Below are 21,000 nucleotides of genomic sequence, written 5' to 3'. Positions count from 1 at the left end.
ACTTCAGAGTTGTTGTAGAGCCAGGTGAGCAATGCAGGCCCATTGCATGGGCCTCGTGTTTGGAAGATTCGGGGCGGACGTCACAGGATGCAGCTCCCAGGGGCAATTCCTTTTACCTCCAATCTAGGCATAAATTTCCCAAAATAATGGTAGTTTATTAATTATAATTTGTCAAATATTCTATATGTAAGTCACCCACTTAAGAATCTTCAGCCATGTTAACTGACCTAGCCTCTTCTTTTATATGATATGCCGTCCTATGGAAAATTAAGGAATAAGGAGATAAGGAATCTGTTTACAAGATTATTTCAACCACATTAAGCAAAACAACTAAATAGTGTATTTAGAGGTGATTGTGATGCAAATCAACTACATATTCTCTGTATGTCCATAATATACTCTGTAACCATTTCAGTTTAACATTTGTCTGTCTTTCCAGGTTGGGGCTCTCAATGCATGTTTCATGGCAAAGAGGGGCTACAAAGTGGACCTGTTTGAGAAACGAGAAGGTATGTCTCTAGATCTTTAATATACAAAGTGTATATGATATTTGTATTTTAATAAAACATACAGCACATTATAAAGACAGTGTAAGTATAGATTTGGTATGGTTTTCGAGGGGAAGAATGAGCCATAATTACTTGGTATGTTCGCCAGTCTTTCTTGTGTTCCTGCAGCTCTGATGCTACAGCTGTATCAATACATCTGCACCACTTATATATATATATGGTGTCTGCATTTGATTAGCTTAAAATTATGATGAAACAGGTAAGCAGCCTAAATTCAACCTCCTGAAACTTTTTGATCCTGTGAACGATTCCCATTTTCATTTTGACAGACTGAAACATAAAAATAATGTGGAGTATTTGAATGTTAGTCAGTAATACATGTTACTGGGACATCAATATATCTTTAAGTGTACAGGAATATTGTTATCAATGTTACATTGTAAACACTTCAGGTGTGTTATCAATGTTAAAAACTTCAGGTATGTTATCAATGTTAAACACTTCAGGTGTGTTATCAATGGTAAACACTTCAGGTGTGTTATCAATGTTAAAAACTTCAGGTGTGTTATCAATGTTAAACACTTCAGGTGTGTTATCAATGGTAAACACTTCAGGTGTGTTATCAATGTTAAACACTTCAGGTGTGTTATCAATGTTAAACACTTCAGGTGTGTTATCAATGTTAAAAATTTCAGGTATGTTATCAATGTTAAACACTTCAGGTGTGTTATCAATGGTAAACACTTCAGGTGTGTTATCAATGTTAAACACTTCAGGTATGTTATCAATGTCAAACACTTCAGGTATGTTATCAATGTCAAACACTTCAGGTGATAGCGATTTTACTTATGGTATGTATTCACATTTAAAAAACAGTACAGTTGGCAAAAATCCTTTATATCCAGAAATATATGTATATATATACATATATCTTTTTGATGGAATTTTATTAGCCCATCATCATCAGATGTGGGCTATTCAAATCGCCTGGTGTCCGTGGTCTGTCGTCCGTCCGTCCGTAAACAATTCTTGTTATCGCTATTTCTGAGAAAGTACTGAAGGGATCTTGCTCAAATTTCATATGTAGGTTGCCCTTGGTCCCTTGTTTTGAATATCGCATTTTGGGACTGATCGGAATACAACATGGCCTACAGGCAGCCATGTTGGATTTTGACAATTGAAGTTTGTTATCGCTATTTCTGAGAAAGTACTTAAGGGATCTTTCTCACATTTCATAAGTAGGTTGCCCTTGGTCATTAGTTACATGTATGCATATTGCATTTTGGGACCGATCGGAAAACAACATGGCTGACAGGCAGCCATCTTGGATTTTGACAATTGATGTTTGTTATCGCTATTTCTGAGAAAGTACTGAAGGGATTCTTCTCAAATTTCATATGTAGGTTCTCCTTGGTCCGTCGTATTGCATTTTTGGACCAATCTGAAAACATTGTCAACAGACAACCATTATTGCTAAATCTCAAATTTCATATATAAGTTTCCATTGTTTAAAAAGCACTTGAGGGATGTTTCTCAATTTACACAGATTAGTAAGAGGAAGGGAAAAAAAGGGAAAAGATCAATCTGACATGGAACCTATGAAGATCATTCAATGGTGGGCGCCAAGATCCCTCTGGGATCTCTTGTTTTAATATGTAATTTTAATATGTACATTGAGATAAAAGTATCACACTCTTGCCAGTCCTCCCTATATGGGAAAAAAACTCCCAGTTTTGGGCCTTTATCAGTAAAACTTTTAAGCCCAACATCATCAGATTGTGAGGTTGCCTTTTGTCCATGGTTCTAATTCGTAACATCGTCCATATTCTTCAGAAGGTATTGAATCAAATATCACATGCAGGTTTCCCTTTGTCCCTAGTTGTGCATGTATGATCGGAAAACGAAATGGCCAAGAGGTGGTATTTTGGATTTTGACAAATGAAGATTGTTCCTGCTTTTTCTCAGTATTTAATGGATCCTTTTCAAATTTCATATGTAAGTTCTTCTTGGTCCCGATAGTTGTGTATGTTCCTATGAGGTCAGTAAGAAAAGGCTGACAGACACGAACCATTTTGAATTTCAGCAGGTTAAGATTGTTATCACTTTTTCTCAATAAATTCTTCATGGATCTTTCTTAAGTTTTGTTTGTTGTTCATCTTGGTGTCTAGTTGTGCCCATTTAATTTTGAGTTTGATTCGCAAACAAAAGGCTAACAGGTGGTAAATTGGAATTTGACAGTTGAAGTTTGTTATCTCTTCAGCAGTTCTGCAATGATATTTCTTAAACCTGATGTGTAGGTTCCACTTGGTCCCTAATTGTGCCCAATTTAGTTTGAGTTTGATTTGAAAACAAGATGGTCGACAGGTGGCCATCTTTGATTTTGTCAGATGAAGTTTGTTATTGCTATTTCTTGTTTACAGAAAGTTCTTGTTAAGAAACCTCTAAGATTTCATTTGTACATTCACGTTGTTATTGAATAATTAAAAAGAAAGGAGAATTAGAGAAAAGATTTTGCATGTATTGATATAACCCAATAAAGATTATTAAATGGTGGGCACTAAGATCCCTCTGGGGTCTTTGTTTTAAAATTTGATTAGTTAATCCATACATATGGTCCATTTCCTTATCTGTGAGACATAATCCCTGTGTTAAAATATTGAAAATGGCTAAGATTTCTCTTACCACTACCAAGCTGACAAAAGGTTTTAGGACAACTTTCCCAACACTCTGTTTTCCCATCAAAAGGAATTAATTACCTTGTTTATGTTGATAGACATCAGAACCATGGAGGTAGTAAGAGGTAGGAGTATCAACCTTGCCCTGTCTGTACGGGGACGGGAGGCCCTGAGAGAGGTCGGACTGGAGGAAGTGGTTGTGAAGGAAGGGATCAAGATGTACGCCAGAATGATTCACAGTGGTGATGGGTCTCTCAGCGAGATCTTATATGGCAGGAAAGATCAGGTAAATTTACATTTAATACAGGATGGGTCTCTGAGGAAGATTACATAGAAAAGTCAGGTTTATCTATTCAATATTGGTTGTAATATACCAAAGTCTATTTAGATACATTGTACATATTTACCAACCTGAAAAAAAACTTATTGACTTGGTTTATATGTGGATGTTATCACGATGAGTAGGCTAGGGTCAACAGTTCAAACTTAGACAGTCAGCATCTACGTAAGGTTTGTGAGTGAAGTGCTTTGATTTGGAAAAGGAAGTGGTACAGATATTTAAATACATGTATGATACCTGGTATGGAGTTTAAACTGTACAGAGGGGTTCAAACACAACATACAATATTTATTTTGTCAAACAAACACAAGCCTGGTGAAAAGTCCATCCCTCTACTTACAGATCTTTTGTTGGCCTTGGGATTATTGAAAAGCATTACAATGCATATCAGTGTAACATAAAATATTAACCTACAGATGCATGGTAATGTTTATTAACATGTTCATCATTTATAGGCAATGGTCAAAGATAAATAAAGATACATAAGGCTCTCTCATGTAGATGTACCTCGTATAGAAATAAGTTTTTGTAAATTATGTCAGTAAAACTTGTCATTTAACATCCAATTCAATTGAAATATAATGTGTAACTCGTAAGAAACACATGCTTTTCTAAGATGATGAATATTTGTTACAGTACATCATGTCTGTCGACAGACGGAAACTCAACGAAGTACTGCTGACAGGTAAAAGTTTAAAATTGTTTTTCAAAAAAGCTACTTCTTTAGAATAAGTGAAGGTATATCAACCTAATCTAGCCTAATAGATGACAATGACAATGTTTGTCATATTCAAAATAACTTGGTGATGGAAGTAAACTGCAGGATAGTTATACTGGCGCCATGGGCCTCTTGTTTTTAAATCTGGCCCTACCTTTTGTTTGTTTCATACTGGGATCATCATCTGACCCAAAGGGTCAGGTTGACCTAGCTTTAGTCATCATGCTTCATCCATCGTAATCCGCCTTCCGCCGTTTTGCATGGTTCTCCTGAACGACACCTATTTCAAACTTCCAAGTTCAACCTGTGGGATTCAGTTCTAAATTTCTTGAAACGATCCTGTGATGGTCCTGACCCAATGTTGTTATTTTTCATGTCAGTCCGGAATCCAAGATGGCTGGCAGCCATCTTGAAAAACACATTTAAAACTTATTCTCCAGTTCCACTGGTGCCATCGAGTTGAAATTGGTGGGAATGTTAAGGAAGAGGAACCGATAAAGTGGTGTAATATTTCTGCCTCATAAAAGCTTTGAGATAGCAGCCAATTTTAGCTCATTGCCTTCAGCCTCATGCATCATGTCAAATATTCTGGCCTATTGCACAGACACCCATGATATATTTGTATGATAGTACATGAATCTTTAGAATCAGATGACTGTTTAGGCCCTTAGGGCCTCTTGTTGCTGAAACATGTTTTTCCTAAGAATGCTTTGTTTCCAATATTTGCTTAATATGTATTTCTATCATATTTTTGTTTTTGCTTCAATTAGCTGCTGAAAAACACTCAAATGTCCAAATGCATTTTGAACAGAAGATGGTTTGCTGTAATATAAAGACAGGAGATATAGAATTCAAAAGGTAAACTATATACTCACTCACTGTTGATAGTGTCATTTGTTAGTCTTTGACTACTACTGTCGCTTCTACTTAATTGACTGGCATATAACATGCTGGGTTAAATTTCCCGCGATGGTACCCCCAAGCTTGATTTAGACCTTATTAAAAGGTGTTGTTTGTGCGTTAACAAAGGATGGTGGTGGAGAATTTTAAGTGTCCACAACTCGGGTTGAGAATGGGCATCCTCGTAGGTTGGTCCTCGTTCTCTTCTTGAAGAGTTTCCCACTATGTCCCCTAGTGTTGTGGAGATTCTAAACGATGATTATGTTTCAGTAGGTTTAGATATATACTAAGTGTTTCAAACACTCCTCGTTTCTAATGTAAGGTGTTGTAATCTGTTTTACACACATCAAGCACAGTTTGACATTCTGTTTTAGTAAAACTGGAGAAACTAAGAAAATGTGTGTGGATCTTATTATTGGGAATGATGGAGCATTCTCAGCTGTCCGACAGCAAATGATGAAGGATTCTCTCCTTAACTATGAGCAGACCTACATACCTCACGGGTACATGGAGTTATGTATCCCTCCCGAACTCATCAGGGACAGGTGAGCTCAATTTGTAGATATGTAAAGTAGAATCATTGTGTTAGTCAGACCTGCTTAAGTGTGTCTACAGATTAAGAATGTTAAACTCAGACAATCAAATTAGTATATATCTACTTTAGTTATAATACATTATGTCACTGTGGCATATAGTGCACATGGTCAAGAAGAATTATTGTCTTGTCTAGAGGATTTGGTGCCATAGACTGTGATTTTGGGGTCTGGTGTGGACACAAGTCAAACTTTGTGTGGTGTACATGTCCTCATTATACATGTAAACACATACACATTGTATATGTACTGTCTTTTCTGTATTATACAGTTTAAAATGGGAGTGAATTATCTACACATTTGGCCTAGGAATGAGTTTATGATGATAGCTCTGCCAAACCAGGACAAGAGTTTTACTGCCACCCTTTTCATGCCTTTTGACATCTTTAACGGCATTAGTAGTGGAGAGGAGGCTATGGTGTTCTTCCGGGAAAAGTTTCCAGATTCGATCCCACTGATTGGAGAGTAGGTGTACTGATTGGTATTTTACCTGTTTTAAGGACACACTTACATACACATATATTAAAGGTGTTTAGAGTTATTATCCTTAGTTTGGTACATTCATGTGTTTGTAAACCTACCAACTTGTAAAATTTGTGTATCTGATTAAGTAATGCCTGGTACCATGAATGTCATAGGAGATGCAAGTAGTCAACATCTTCAATTGTACACAAATTATTATACATGTAAGTGATGGATATTAGGAAATATCAATGACTGAAGGTTTATGTCAGTTGATGAACATCACATGTCCTATTTTAGTGTGTGTCATGGGGACTATACAGATGGGATCTGTCTTTGGATGTACATTGGTGTGGATATGGATATAACTTAGATATATTGATATTTTCAGAGAAGCCATAAAGGAAACGTTCAGGAAAAGCAAGGCATTGCCCATGGTCTCCATCAAAGTAAGACACTTAATGTTTCGCAGGGAAGATTCTGATGTCAGAATTTTGCAACACAATTAAATTTACATGAAAATAAGATTTTGAAATCAAAACTTATTATATTTTGTAACCTTTACCTGTTTTAAACCACCCAATAACTTACTGATTTAAGTGTATTCATGCTGCTGATTTGGTGGCCTGTGACAGATGTTTCCCTTGCATGTAATCAGTAAACAGTTTTACATACTACCAGTGTAAAGGTAGCATATTGCATGCCAAATCCTCATTAGGCAGACTATAATCTTTATGTTTTGTATATAGATTCCCCTAGTATTATTAGACAGAATTCAAGGGATGATTTATCTGTGTTCATAAAGATAAAATACACTGTACCACTCTATCTGATTTGACTATGGTAATATGCAGCAGGGGATGGAGTTGGAGCAGAAGATGGAGAGGGGGCTGGGGTTTGAGAGGAGGATGGGGAGGAGGTTGAGGTTGGGGTTTGAGAGGAGGATGGGAGGAGGTTGGGGTTGGGGTTTGAGAGGAGGATGGGAAGGAGGTTGGGGTTGGGGTTTGAGAGGAGGATGGGAAGGAGGTTGGGGTTGGGGTTTGAGAAGAGGATGGGAAGGAGGTTGTGGTTGGGGTTTGAGAGGAGGATGGGAAGGAGGTTGGGGTTGGGGTTTGAGAGGAGGATGGGAAGGAGGTTGGGGTTGGGGTTTGAGAGGAGGATGGGAAGGAGGTTGGGGTTGGGGTTTGAGAGGAGGATGGGAAGGAGGTTGGGGTTGGGGTTTGAGAGGAGGATGGGAAGGAGGTTGGGGTTGCGGTTTGAGAGGAGGATGGGAAGGAGATTGGGGTTGGAGTTTGAAGCAGCAGGTAGGAAGGGAGTTTGGAGTTGAAGCAACAAGTGGTAAGGGGGTTGGGGTTTGAGCAGCAGGGGGAAGGAGGGTAGTGTTGGAGTTGGAATAGCAGGTTGAAAAGGTGTTGGAGTTGGGGGTTGAAGTAGCAGGTGGGCGATTGGGCAGTTTTTACACAGATTATTATAATTTTTCACTTTACCATTATAGTATGTGCACTTACATTATTTTTTTCTTTATTTTTTTCTTTGCGATTGTCTATAGCTATAGCTTGTGATTTTTAGTGTTCACCGTACCATTATGGGAGTAAAACAGTCATCATGGGAGATGCAGCACATGCCATGGTTCCGTTCTATGGACAGGGTATGAATGCGGTAAGTTTGTACTATCCACTCACCAACATGGCAAAAATTTGGTAGGAGAGAAGTTAATTAGAATAGACATTAAAAGTCAGCTAGATTCTTTATCAAAGTATGTTAACATGTTGATAATGCCAAATTTAAAAAATGGCATAATTAGATGGTATATATAAGTTAAAGACACAAAACAGAACATTTCCGAAGTTTAAAGCAGGAGTATAATAGACAGTAGATGGATGTAAATTAAATTTCCCTGTTCAACACAGCCTTATATTCTAGGGGTTATGTTTATGTACAGTAGGGATTTCAATGAGGTTCTTGATAAAAAATGAATGTTTAGACTTTAATGTAGATATGAGTGAATTAACAATCCTAATTGATATTCAATTAAGAAAGATTTGGATCACAATGAGGTTGATATGGAGAGTTATGTATATAAATGAGTAAAGAATTCAATTACAGAATGTATAATACAAGACATGTGGTATATCAATCAGCACCCTTCTGATTTGTGTATTAACTATGGGTTCATTAAATATATCGACAAATGTGTAGTTTTTAATTTCATCTTTTTGTAAATTTTTAGGGATTTGAAGACTGCATCGTGTTTAACGATAAATTGAATGAGTTCAAAGATGATTTTGGTAAGTTCTGTAATCAAGGTAAATGCTGACCTACAAATTGTTCATTAATCTATGAATGAAGTAATAAAAGAAAATCTGAATCATGTCTATCTCTAAATAAGCCCCTGCTAACAAATTATTATAAGCCTCCTTCTACCTCTTTAAAGAATCATCCATGGTGAAAAAAAAAATCTTTTTGACAAAGCATCAAGTTTTAAACATTTTGTCATTTTTAAATGATTTACCTTGGTAATTTTAATCAAATTCTATACAATGCCCAGGTATGAACATTCAATGATTCAATGCTTCTCAAGTTCTGGTGCCAATTCCAAAGATTTTATTCAAGAAGTCATTCATGTCATTCAAGGGACAACTCTCCCTAAGGAAATGATAATAAATTTAGAAATACTTGAATGGAGTAATAAAAGAAAATAAGTACCATATTTATCTGCAAATAAGCCCCTACCAATAAATGTGTCCCTACCAACAAATCAGTCCCTACCAACAAATAAGCACCAACCAACAAATAGGCCCATACCAACAAATAAGTCCCTAACAACAAATAGGTCCTTACCAACAAATAAGTCCCTAACAACAAATAAGTTCCCACCAAAAAATAAGCCACCATGTATATCTTTGCAGAATCATTCATTTTGAATAAATTAAGTCATTACAAAGTGGTTCATAAATAAGTCCATAAGTACTTAACTTTTACACTAGTTGAGGGGGCTTATTTGAGGATAAATACAGTACTTAACTTTTACACTTGTGGAGGGGACTTATTTGAGGATAAATACAGTACTTAATTTTTACACTTGTGGAGGGGACTTATTTGAGGATAAATACAGTACTTAATTTTTACACTAGTTGAGGGGGCTTATTTGAGGATAAATACAGTACTTAATTTTTACACTAGTTGAGGGGGCTTATTTGAGGATAAACACAGTATTTAACTTTTACACTTGTGGAGGGGACTTATTTGAGGATAAACACAGTATTTAACTTTTACACTAGGTGGAGGGATTTGAGGATAAATACATAGCTGAACTTTTACAGTAGTGGAGGGGGCTTATTTTAGGATAAGTATGGTATTATGGACAAGATGCAAACTACATGTTTTTTAGTTGGAAAGTTATTTACATTGATAACAATGAGGGGATATGTATTTATTGTGGTATTGTTTGAAATGTAAAACTGAACATGATAACCTGATCCATTAATAGCACACCATATACCTGTCAGTTGTACCTGTCTATGCTATGTGTTTACAGGTCTGTATTGTGATTTTAAACATTTATGATAACGTGTGACCTGTTACAGATGCAGCTTTGAAAGCCTATACAGAGTACAGGAAGCCTGATGCCCAGGCCATCAATGATTTAGCTATGTACAACTATGTAGAGGTATGGTGTTACATGTAACTGGGCTATTGATTTCTCTATAGACATAGAATCACATTTTGACAGATAAATGACTTTTTTATGCAACAATCCAATGGTGCAGATCTGTTGAGCATTATCAAACTTTGAGTGAACGGTGATAATTATAAACAGGGCTATTATTGCTGTTAGTTTGATATTCTATAGATAAATGTACACATATAGAATTTACTGTCATACAGGTAAATGTACACATATAGAACTTACTTTCATACAGGTAAAGTTACAAATATAGAACTTACTGTCATACAGGTAAAGGTACACATATATGACTTACTGTCATACAGGTTAAGGTACACATATATGACTTACTGTCATACAGGTAAAGGTACACATATAGAACTTACTGTCATACAGGTAAAGGTACACATATAGGACTTACTGTCATACAGGTAAAGGTACACATATAGGACTTACTGTCATACAGGAAAAGGTACACATATAGGACTTACTGTCATACAGGTAGGGTATACATATATGACTTACTGTCATAAAGGTAGGGTATACATAAAGGACTTACTGTCATACAGGTAGGGTATACATATAGGACTTACTGTCATACAGGTAAAGGTACACATATAGGACTTACTGTCATACAGGTAAAGGTACACATATAGAACTTACTGTCATACAGGTAAAGGTACACATATAGGACTTACTGTCATACAAGTAAAGGTACACATATATGACTTACTGTCATACAGGTAAAGGTACACATATATGACTTACTGTCATACAGGTTAAGGTACACATATATGACTTACTGTCATACAGGTAAAGGTACACATATGACTTACTGTCATACAGGTAAAGGTACACATATAGGACTTACTGTCATACAGGTAAAGGTACACATATAGGACTTACTGTCATACAGGTAAAGGTACACATATAGGACTTACTGTCATACAGGTAAAGGTACACATATAGAACTTACTGTCATACAGGTAAAGGTACATATATAGAACTTACTGTCATACAGGTAAAGGTACACATATAGGACTTACTGTCATACAGGTAAAGGTACACATATAGGACTTACTGTCATACAGGCAAATGTACACATATAGGACTTACTGTCATACAGGCAAAGGTACACATATAGGACTTACTGTCATACAGGTAAAGGTACACATATAGAACTTACTGTCATACAGGTAAAGGTACACATATAGGACTTACTGTCATACAGGTAAAGGTATACATATAGGACTTACTGTCATACAGGTAAAGGTACACATATAGGACTTACTGTCATACAGGTAAAGGTACACATATAGAACTTACTGTCATACAGGTAAAGGTACACATATAGGACTTACTGTCATTCAGGTAAGTGTACACATATAGGACTTACTGTCATACAGGTAAAGGTACACATATAGAACTTACTGTCATACAGGTAAGTGTACACATATAGGACTTACTGTCATACAGGTAAAGGTACACAGATAGAACTTATTATTATACCTTTACGTTTTTTTTCTCTATATAAAAGTAATGTGATAATTTGACTATCAGCCTCGAGGGGTGGTGTATGTGTTTCTAGGACTATCACACCGTGTGACAGTTCGAAAAAAACTGTCACACGGCAAACTGTCACACGGCGAACTGTCACACCCCTGCTGTAACGTCGTCAGAACGTTTGAAAGACACAACGACATGCAAGCGCTTAATTGACACAGATTGTTTGTTGTTGCAGACGGTAGCCTAACATTTTGTTTTCTCTCACGAAACTGTCAAACATGGATCAACACACACATTTTCAAAACGCCACAGACGTAGAGATCGAGTCATTATTAACGGACAGAGATATCCAAAACACTATAAAAACATTATACGAGATACCAACAATGGATTTAAACCTATTTCTTAGAAAATTTTACGTAGATAACCGAAAGGCTAATGGTGAGTTTTATGCCAAGAAAAAACGTAAAGGTATAATAAAACAGTTATCAAATGGGGTAATTCGGGCAATAGTAATTTTGTCAGCCCCTCATCAACAACTGTTGCCCTTGGGCTAAAGCCCTCGTGCAACAGTTGTTGCCTCGGGGCTGACAAAGTTACTATCCCCCTCATACCCATTTGATAATTGTATACTGTCATACAGGTAAATGTACACATATAGGACTTACTGTCATACAGGTAAAGGTACAAATATAGGACTTACTGTCATACAGGTAAAGGTACACATATAGGACTTACTGTCATACAGGTAAAGGTACACATACAGAACTTACTGTCATACAGGTAAATGTACACATATAGGACTTACTGTCATACAGGTAAAGGTACAAATATAGGACTTACTGTCATACAGGACTTACTGTCATACAGGTAAAGGTACACATATAGAACTTACTGTCATACAGGTAAAGGTACACATATAGAACTTACTGTCATACAGGTAAAGGTACACATATAGGACTTACTGTCATACAGGTAAAGGTACACATATAGGACTTACTGTCATACAGGCAAATGTACACATATAGGACTTACTGTCATACAGGTAAAGGTACACATATAGGACTTACTGTCATACAGGTAAAGGTACACATATAGAACTTACTGTCATACAGGTAAAGGTACACATATAGGACTTACTGTCATACAGGTAAAGGTATACATATAGGACTTACTGTCATACAGGTAAAGGTACACATATAGGACTTACTGTCATACAGGTAAAGGTACACATATAGAACTTACTGTCATACAGGTAAAGGTACACATATAGGACTTACTGTCATTCAGGTAAGTGTACACATATAGGACTTACTGTCATACAGGTAAAGGTACACATATAGAACTTACTGTCATACAGGTAAGTGTACACATATAGGACTTACTGTCATACAGGTAAAGGTACACAGATAGAACTTATTATTATACCTTTACGTTTTTTTTCTCTATATAAAAGTAATGTGATAATTTGACTATCAGCCTCGAGGGGTGGTGTATGTGTTTCTAGGACTATCACACCGTGTGACAGTTCGAAAAAAACTGTCACACGGCAAACTGTCACACGGCGAACTGTCACACCCCTGCTGTAACGTCGTCAGAACGTTTGAAAGACACAACGACATGCAAGCGCTTAATTGACACAGATTGTTTGTTGTTGCAGACGGTAGCCTAACATTTTGTTTTCTCTCACGAAACTGTCAAACATGGATCAACACACACATTTTCAAAACGCCACAGACGTAGAGATCGAGTCATTATTAACGGACAGAGATATCCAAAACACTATAAAAACATTATACGAGATACCAACAATGGATTTAAACCTATTTCTTAGAAAATTTTACGTAGATAACCGAAAGGCTAATGGTGAGTTTTATGCCAAGAAAAAACGTAAAGGTATAATAAAACAGTTATCAAATGGGGTAATTCGGGCAATAGTAATTTTGTCAGCCCCTCATCAACAACTGTTGCCCTTGGGCTAAAGCCCTCGTGCAACAGTTGTTGCCTCGGGGCTGACAAAGTTACTATCCCCCTCATACCCATTTGATAATTGTATACTGTCATACAGGTAAATGTACACATATAGGACTTACTGTCATACAGGTAAAGGTACACATATAGGACTTACTGTCATACAGGCAAATGTACACATATAGGACTTACTGTCATACAGGCAAATGTACACATATAGAACTTACTTTCATACAGGTAAAGGTACAGATCAGGACATACAGGTAAAGGTGTACATATAGAACACTGTCATACAGGTAAAGGTACACAGATAGAACTTACTGTCATACAGGTAAAGGTACACATACAGAACTTACTGTCATACAGGTAAAGGTACAGATCAGGACATACAGGTAAAGGTGAACATATAGAACTTACTGTCATACAGGTAAAGGTGTACATATAGGACTTACTGTCATACAGGTAAAGGTACACATTTAGAACTTGCTGTCATACAGGTAAAGGTACACATATTGGATTTAGATACTGTCATGCCTAAACATGTTTTGTTGACATTGAACATGTGGAGATGATATATAAATACTTTGCCAACTATGTCAACATAATTGATTATTTTTCAGATGAGGAAGTCTGTAAACTCTAAGATGTTTCTGCTGAGGAAGAAGCTGGACAACTTTCTATACAGGCTTTTCCCCAACAGCTGGGTTCCTCTGTACACCATGGTACTATGTTCCCTCATTACACTAGATACAAGCTTTCCCCTGACAGCTGGGTTCCCTCATACACTAGATACAAGCTTTCCCCTGACAGCTGGGTTCCTCTGTACACCATGGTACTATGTTCCCTCATTACACTAGATACAAGCTTTCCCCTGACAGCTGGGTTCCCTCATACACTAGATACAAGCTTTCCCCTGACAGCTGGGTTCCCTCATTACACTAGATACAAGCTTTCCCCTGACAGCTGGGTTCCTCTGTACACCATGGTGTTCCCTCATTACACTAGATACAAGCTTTCCCCTGACAGCTGGGTTCCCTCATTACACTAGATACAAACTTTCCCCTGACAGCTGGGTTCCCTCATACACTAGATACAAGCTTTCCCCTGACAGCTGGGTTCCCTCATTACACTAGATACAAGCTTTCCCCTGACAGCTTGGTTCCCTCATTACACTAGATACAAGCTTTCTCCTGACAGCTGGGTTCCCTCATTGCACTAGATACAAACTTTCCCCTGACAGCTGGGTTCCCTCATTGGACTAGATACAAACTTTTCCCTGACAGCTGGCTGGGTTCCCTCATTACACTAGATACAAGCTTTCCCCTGACAGCTGGGTTCCCTCATAACACTAGATACAAGCTTTCCCCTGACAGCTGGGTTCCCTCATTACACTAGATACAAACTTTCTCCTGACAGCTGGGTTCCCTCATTACACTAGATACAAGCTTTCCCCTGACAGCTGGGTTCCCTCATTACACTAGATACAAGCTTTCTCCTGACAGCTGGGTTCCCTCATTACACTAGATACAAGCTTTCCCCTGACAGCTGGGTTCCCTCATTACACTGGATACAAGCTTTCCCCTGACAGCTGGGTTCCCTCATTACACTAGATACAAGCTTTCTCCTGACAGCTGGGTTCCCTCATTACACTAGATACAAGCTTTCCCTTGACAGCTGGGTTCCCTCATTACACTAGATACAAGCTTTCCCCTGACAGCTGGGTTCCCTCATTACACTAGATACAAGCTTTCCCCTGACAGCTGGGTTCCCTCATTACACTAGATACAAACTTTCCCCTGACAGCTGGGCTCCCTCATTACACTAGATACAAGCTTTCCCCTGACAGCTTGGTTCCCTCATTACACTAGATACAAGCTTTCCCCTGACAGCTGGGTTCCCTCATTACACTAGATACAAGCTTTCCCTTGACAGCTGGGTTCCCTCATTACACTAGATACAAGCTTTCCACTGACAGCTGGGTTCCCTCATTACACTAGATACAAGCTTTCCCCTGACAGCTGGGCTCCCTCATTACACTAGATACAAGCTTTCCCCTGACAGCTTGGTTCCCTCATTACACTAGATACAAGCTTTCCCCTGACAGCTGGGTTCCCTCATTACACTAGATACAAGCTTTCTCCTGACAGCTGGGTTCCCTCATTGCACTAGATACAAGCTTTCCCCTGACAGCTGGGTTCCCTCATTACACTAGATAAAAGCTTTCCCCTGACAGCTGGGTTCCCTCATTACACTATATACAAGCTTTCCCCGACAGCTGGGTCCCTTATAACACTAGATGTGGGATGTTTAAAACAGTAGATTTTAATATGAAATATTTACCCCAACATTTTATGGTGTTTTAATATATACTTATATAGGTGTGGGGATTAAATAATTTACTGTTGTTTCAGCCTAAACTATTTTAATATTATACTTCATGTAATGTCAAAGTTCTGCAATAGAGATGTTAACAAGTTTTGAGACATTTGTGTGTTTAAGATATATATTTACAGAGATTTTTATTGACAGTATAAGTATGTGTGGGAGTTTATTTCTGTGCTATATATAATTACCAAAAATAGAACAAAATTCCCGGAGGACATATCCAACCATACAAAGTGTAATTCCTTTGTCATCATTGTTGTATTCAGGTAACTAAGGTGATACATATATTATTCATATTTCTTGTCATATATATATGACACATATATCTCCTGAGATAATGTTGAATCTGATTGTGAAATTGTAAATCTCTCATTGTAGGTATCCTTTTCAAGAACACGGTACCATGAGTGTATCAGCCGAAGAGAATGGCAGGACAAGGTCAGTATATCGCCACTTGTATAAAACATCTTCATCCAACTCAGTGTAAACAGACGAAGGTCATAATGAACTTGGGGGGATATTAAACAACAAGTATCAGATTAGTTCATGTTTGTTGTTGGTCATCTACCAGGTTTTTTTGTAAATAATAAACAAAAAGAAGATCAGCGACCCTGGAAACAGGGTTCTAATGCTGGCCATGTTCTATTTGCGACCACCTGTAGCCAATAAAAGACAGCATTTAATGTGTGTAAAGGTCAATTGTAAATGTAATTGATATCAATGTAATTTATATAATGTAGTTTATATACATGTAGTTTATATATTAATTAAATGTAGTTTATATATTAATTAAATGTAGTTTATATACATGTAGTTTATATATTAATTAAATGTAGTTTATATATTAATTAAATGTAGTTTATATATTAATTAAATGTAGTTTATATACATGTAATTTGCTAGTGTAGTTTATATAATCAAGTTTATATACATGTAATTTGTAAATGTAGTTTATATAATGTAGTTTATATACATGTAGTTTATATATTAATTAAATGTAGTTTATATATTGTAATTTGCTAGTGTAGTTTATATAAATGTAGTTTATATAAACTTTAAAATGTAATTTGTAAATATGATGTTATTTGTAAATGTAATTTATATAATGTAGTTTATATATTAATTAAATGTAGTTTATATACATGTAATTTGCAAGTGCAGTTTATATAAACTTAATGTAATTTGTAAATATAATGTAATTTGTAAATTTGATGTTATTTGTAAATGTAATTTATATAATGTAGTTTATATATTAATTAAATGTAGTTTATATACATGTAATTTGCAAGTGTAGTTTATATAAACTTTATGTAATTTGTAAATATAATGTAATTTGTACATGTAATTAACATCAATGTAATTTCAATTAGTATACATGGTATGTGTGAATGACCAGTTTTATAGACAGTCTACTTCTTTATTATTTTAATGAAAGACATCAAATTTATAATTTATTAGTTGTTCATCATCAGACTTGATATTTGTCAGTAAGAGAATCTCCAGGCGTTAAATATTACGATACATGTCCTGTTCTTATATCCCTTCTCTATTCTATGCTGTTTCAGATGCTGACCAAATCTCTCAATGTAGGTTGTGTTGTGTTGGGATTATCGTTTGTTGTTTTCGGACGTCACATGCTCACTAAACAAGAGTCTTTTCTGACGACCTTGACAGAGGACCTTACAGGAAATTTCAAGTCAATGTTTGGTGGATGGATGCAACAGCTATAGACATTTTTTTCATTGATTCAAGTATTAATGAACCAGCTGGATGTTGAGCAAGATATGTTGAGGAAATTATTTTAAATATTGTCATGTTACTAAGGTTGTGATTTGATGACATCAGTCATATTCTTCAAAACAGAAATAGACTTTGTCAAACAACAATGAGGTAGGACCACTGTATGTACCCATATTTATCATGAAATAAGCTTGGCACAAACCTATATCAAAACAGGCTCACTGGAGCACTGTAGTATTAGTTGGCACTGTACTGATTTGAGGGAGGTATTACCAGGCATGGGCTTATTTCTTGGCAAATATGGTAAAGAATCTAGCAGGCATGGGCTTATTTCTTGGCAAGTATGGTAAAGAATCTGGCGGACATGGGCTTATTTCTTGGTAAATATGGTAAAGAATCTAGCAGACATGGGCTTATTTCTGTAATATATTTTGTTCATTACACTTTTCCATTATCAGTAAGATTACATCACATAACCGTGCAAGGACAGGTGGATATTCTGTCAGGCTTATTGTGATGTACAGCTTGTTATCATAGCCCAAAATCAGAAATAGATAAATATCTTGAATGACTTGTTCGGGCAGGATGATTTGCCAACATACAGTAAATGACTGTTATACTTGAGTAAGTGTGTAAACATTCCAGTTTTTATCTTACAAAATGTACAGATTTAAAAAAAAACAATCAAATTTATGTAGAAAAATACTCTTTAACATTTAAGTATGTTTATGCATTTTATATACAGTATATGGTGTGTATTTGCTAAATATTGTTTTCATTGTCACATGGATATAGCTTTTTAGTACGTAATGTACATTCCTTATACATGTATTAAGTATATATATATGTACATAGCTTGACAACAACACAAATATTTTTGATTGATGAACAGTGACCAAATGAAATACTGAAGTATTTTGTATGATGTGTTGTGAGTAGTACGTGACCCCACCTTCCCTAGTGATGGGATCCTTCTATGTACAAGTTGCTCCTACACACAATGGTCAGTGTCAGTTTATCAAACACCATGAATTGGATTTTTATGTTATTCAAGATTCTGGTAACTCACCTGCGTTTGATTTAAAATATGATATGAAACTGCACAGTATTGATATATAGATGTATTAAATTTCTCAGCCATTCCGTCTATTCAATGGCCTAGTCATCACTGCGATCCATTGTTATGTAAACGCTTATCAGATTGTGATCTCCATGAATGCTACTCGCTTTGATATTTATTCTTTCATGCATTCTAGCTGTTAATAGTTCCATTCCAGACACAAATCAAAGATTTTGTGAAGAGGGTTCCAAACCTTGGGAGGTATTCATCCAGTAATAATATACCCAAAGTGTTACACAGGGTTTGATCTGCCACTGCCTCTGATGGTCTTTGAAGTATATTTCATAATCATGACATATGTTGAATTATTGGCTGTGAAGTTTAGCTGTGGTTTTCCTTGGTTATGTATATGTAGTTCATGGCCGTCCGTCCTTGGTTATGTATGTAGTTCATGGCCGTCCTTGGTTATGTATGTAGTTCATGGCTGTCCTTTGTTATGTATGTAGTTCATGGCCGTCCTTGGTTATGTATGTAGTTCATGGCCGTCCGTCTTTGGTTATGTATGTAGTTCATGGCTGTCCTTGGTTATGTATGTAGTTCATGGCCGTCCATCCTTGGTTATGTATGTAGTTCATGGCTGTCCTTGGTTATGTATGTAGTTCATGGCTGTCCTTGGTTATGTATGGCTGATCAAACTCAAACTTAAAGCAGATCTTCCTTACCAAAAGTGCTTACTTGAGATTGCTTTCGGGGTGTGAAGGTCAAAGGTCAAGGTCATTCTTATCAAAAATTGAAAATTAATTTCCGTGTGGTAACCCAAGTTCCCTTGGACTGATCAAATACAAAAAATCATGATCTTCCTTACCAAAAGTGCTTGCTGCTTTGGATTGCTTTCCAGGTCCAAAGGTCAAAGGTCAAGGTCACTGTTATTAAAAATTTGTTTCCTTGTGATAATTCTTGTAATCACCCAACTTTCTGTGCAGGCGACATATTCACTTCCATTGAATTCTTGTTTTACTGGTAGGTAGTCAGTATGGAAAAAACTTTAAGAGTTTCTGACATGACCCTGACTTTTACATCTTTTTGGATAGGTAGCTTATACATGTAATATCAGGTACATGTAGTAGTTAATGTGTTTCAATGACTCCTCTTCAATCTGATTTGGTAACTAGGACAACTGATTGATATTTTGTATACTGAGTTGATTGCCTGTGTTATCTGGTGACTCACGTTGATTGGGAATCTCCTTTAATGATCAAAATTTTGTTTTATTCATCATTATAATTTATGAATCACCCCTCCAACAAATCATCCAACATGTAAATTGATATAAATGTAAGATTAACATTCTTCCATGTTATAATTAGTTTCTTTCCATCACCAGCTGATCAACCCCTTCTTTAGGGAGACTACCGATTTTGTTCCCAAATTTAGACAAAAATTATCAGTTTTTATTCAATTCTTTTTTTTTAATCTAGTACATCTATCTGCATGGCTTCAAGAATCTAGCATTGAGGTATAAGTTTGTTAAAGAAGGTGAATAAATGTGCTTTAACCTGAACACTCACCAGAACCCGCCTTGAAATTTTATATATTTGCAATTAAGTCAAATATACATATCCAAACACGAAAGGGGACCGCGGTGGCCAAGTGGTTAAGGTGTTCCGACACTTTATCACTAGCCCTCCACCTCTGGGTTGCGAGTTCGAAACCTACATGAGGCAGTTGGCAGGTACTGACCAGAGGCCTGTGGTTTTTCTCCGGGTACTCTGGCTTTCCTCCACCTCCAAAACCTGGCACGTCCCTAAATGACCCTGGCTGTTAATAGGACATTAAACCAAACAAACCAAACCAAACAAACACGAAAATATCACTTCTGTAAATCATAGATGTGCAGGGCTTGAATTTGATGGGACTGAGCAATCCAAGTTTACCTTCAGTATTTTAGTAAGAGCATTATGCCAAATTAATTTATTGTACTTATTATATCAAATCTGTATTTTATGCATTTTCATGCAAACATTTATGTCAGGTTGGAATCAGATGGGTGTGTATTGTTCCACCCTGTAATTACTCTTGTTATGTTTGTATTTATTGTTGAAATATAATCAGAACGTAGTTTATAGCTAGTACCCACTAGGTACCTAAATTGATAACTTGTTAACGTACCAATTGCTATTAGTGTGACTTTTTATCACTCCAGATATGCATTCCTTCTAATTTGCGTTAAAACTGTACGGTTGTTATTAGGTTTGTAGTTAGACAATGCCAGTTAAATAACAAGTACCATTATATAATGTTTTATCACGTACATGACACCTACAATCTAAGGTTGTTTTATATTTTGTAAATTATATACCAGATTTATAGCATATATTGCTTATCAAAACTATTTCCATATATATACATGTATACAGTATTTTCAAATTGTATTAACCAACATATATTTGTTTATGAATCTTTTTTTTATAAAT

The 21,000-nt window shown here is 36.3% G+C and overlaps 1 protein-coding gene across 1 annotated transcript; it reads left to right on the top strand.

The window, feature by feature from the left end:
• Window positions 1–439: 439 nt before the first annotated feature.
• On the top strand, window positions 440–20,981 carry LOC117323995 (kynurenine 3-monooxygenase-like; the record flags this gene model as incomplete). The annotated part of the gene is given in 13 exon segments (XM_033879572.1): window positions 440–509; window positions 3,283–3,470; window positions 4,161–4,209; window positions 5,013–5,100; window positions 5,517–5,700; window positions 6,007–6,200; window positions 6,589–6,646; window positions 7,767–7,856; window positions 8,428–8,485; window positions 9,785–9,867; window positions 13,962–14,063; window positions 16,105–16,164; window positions 17,292–20,981. Coding segments are annotated over 13 exon segments (1,389 nt in total), but the record flags the coding sequence as incomplete, so codon positions are not given.
• Window positions 20,982–21,000: the final 19 nt, after the last annotated feature.

This window comes from Pecten maximus, chromosome 3 (assembly GCF_902652985.1).
Source record: "Pecten maximus chromosome 3, xPecMax1.1, whole genome shotgun sequence".
NCBI classification, from domain to species: domain Eukaryota; kingdom Metazoa; phylum Mollusca; class Bivalvia; order Pectinida; family Pectinidae; genus Pecten; species Pecten maximus.
This window is presented reverse-complemented; position numbering and strand designations above follow the sequence as displayed.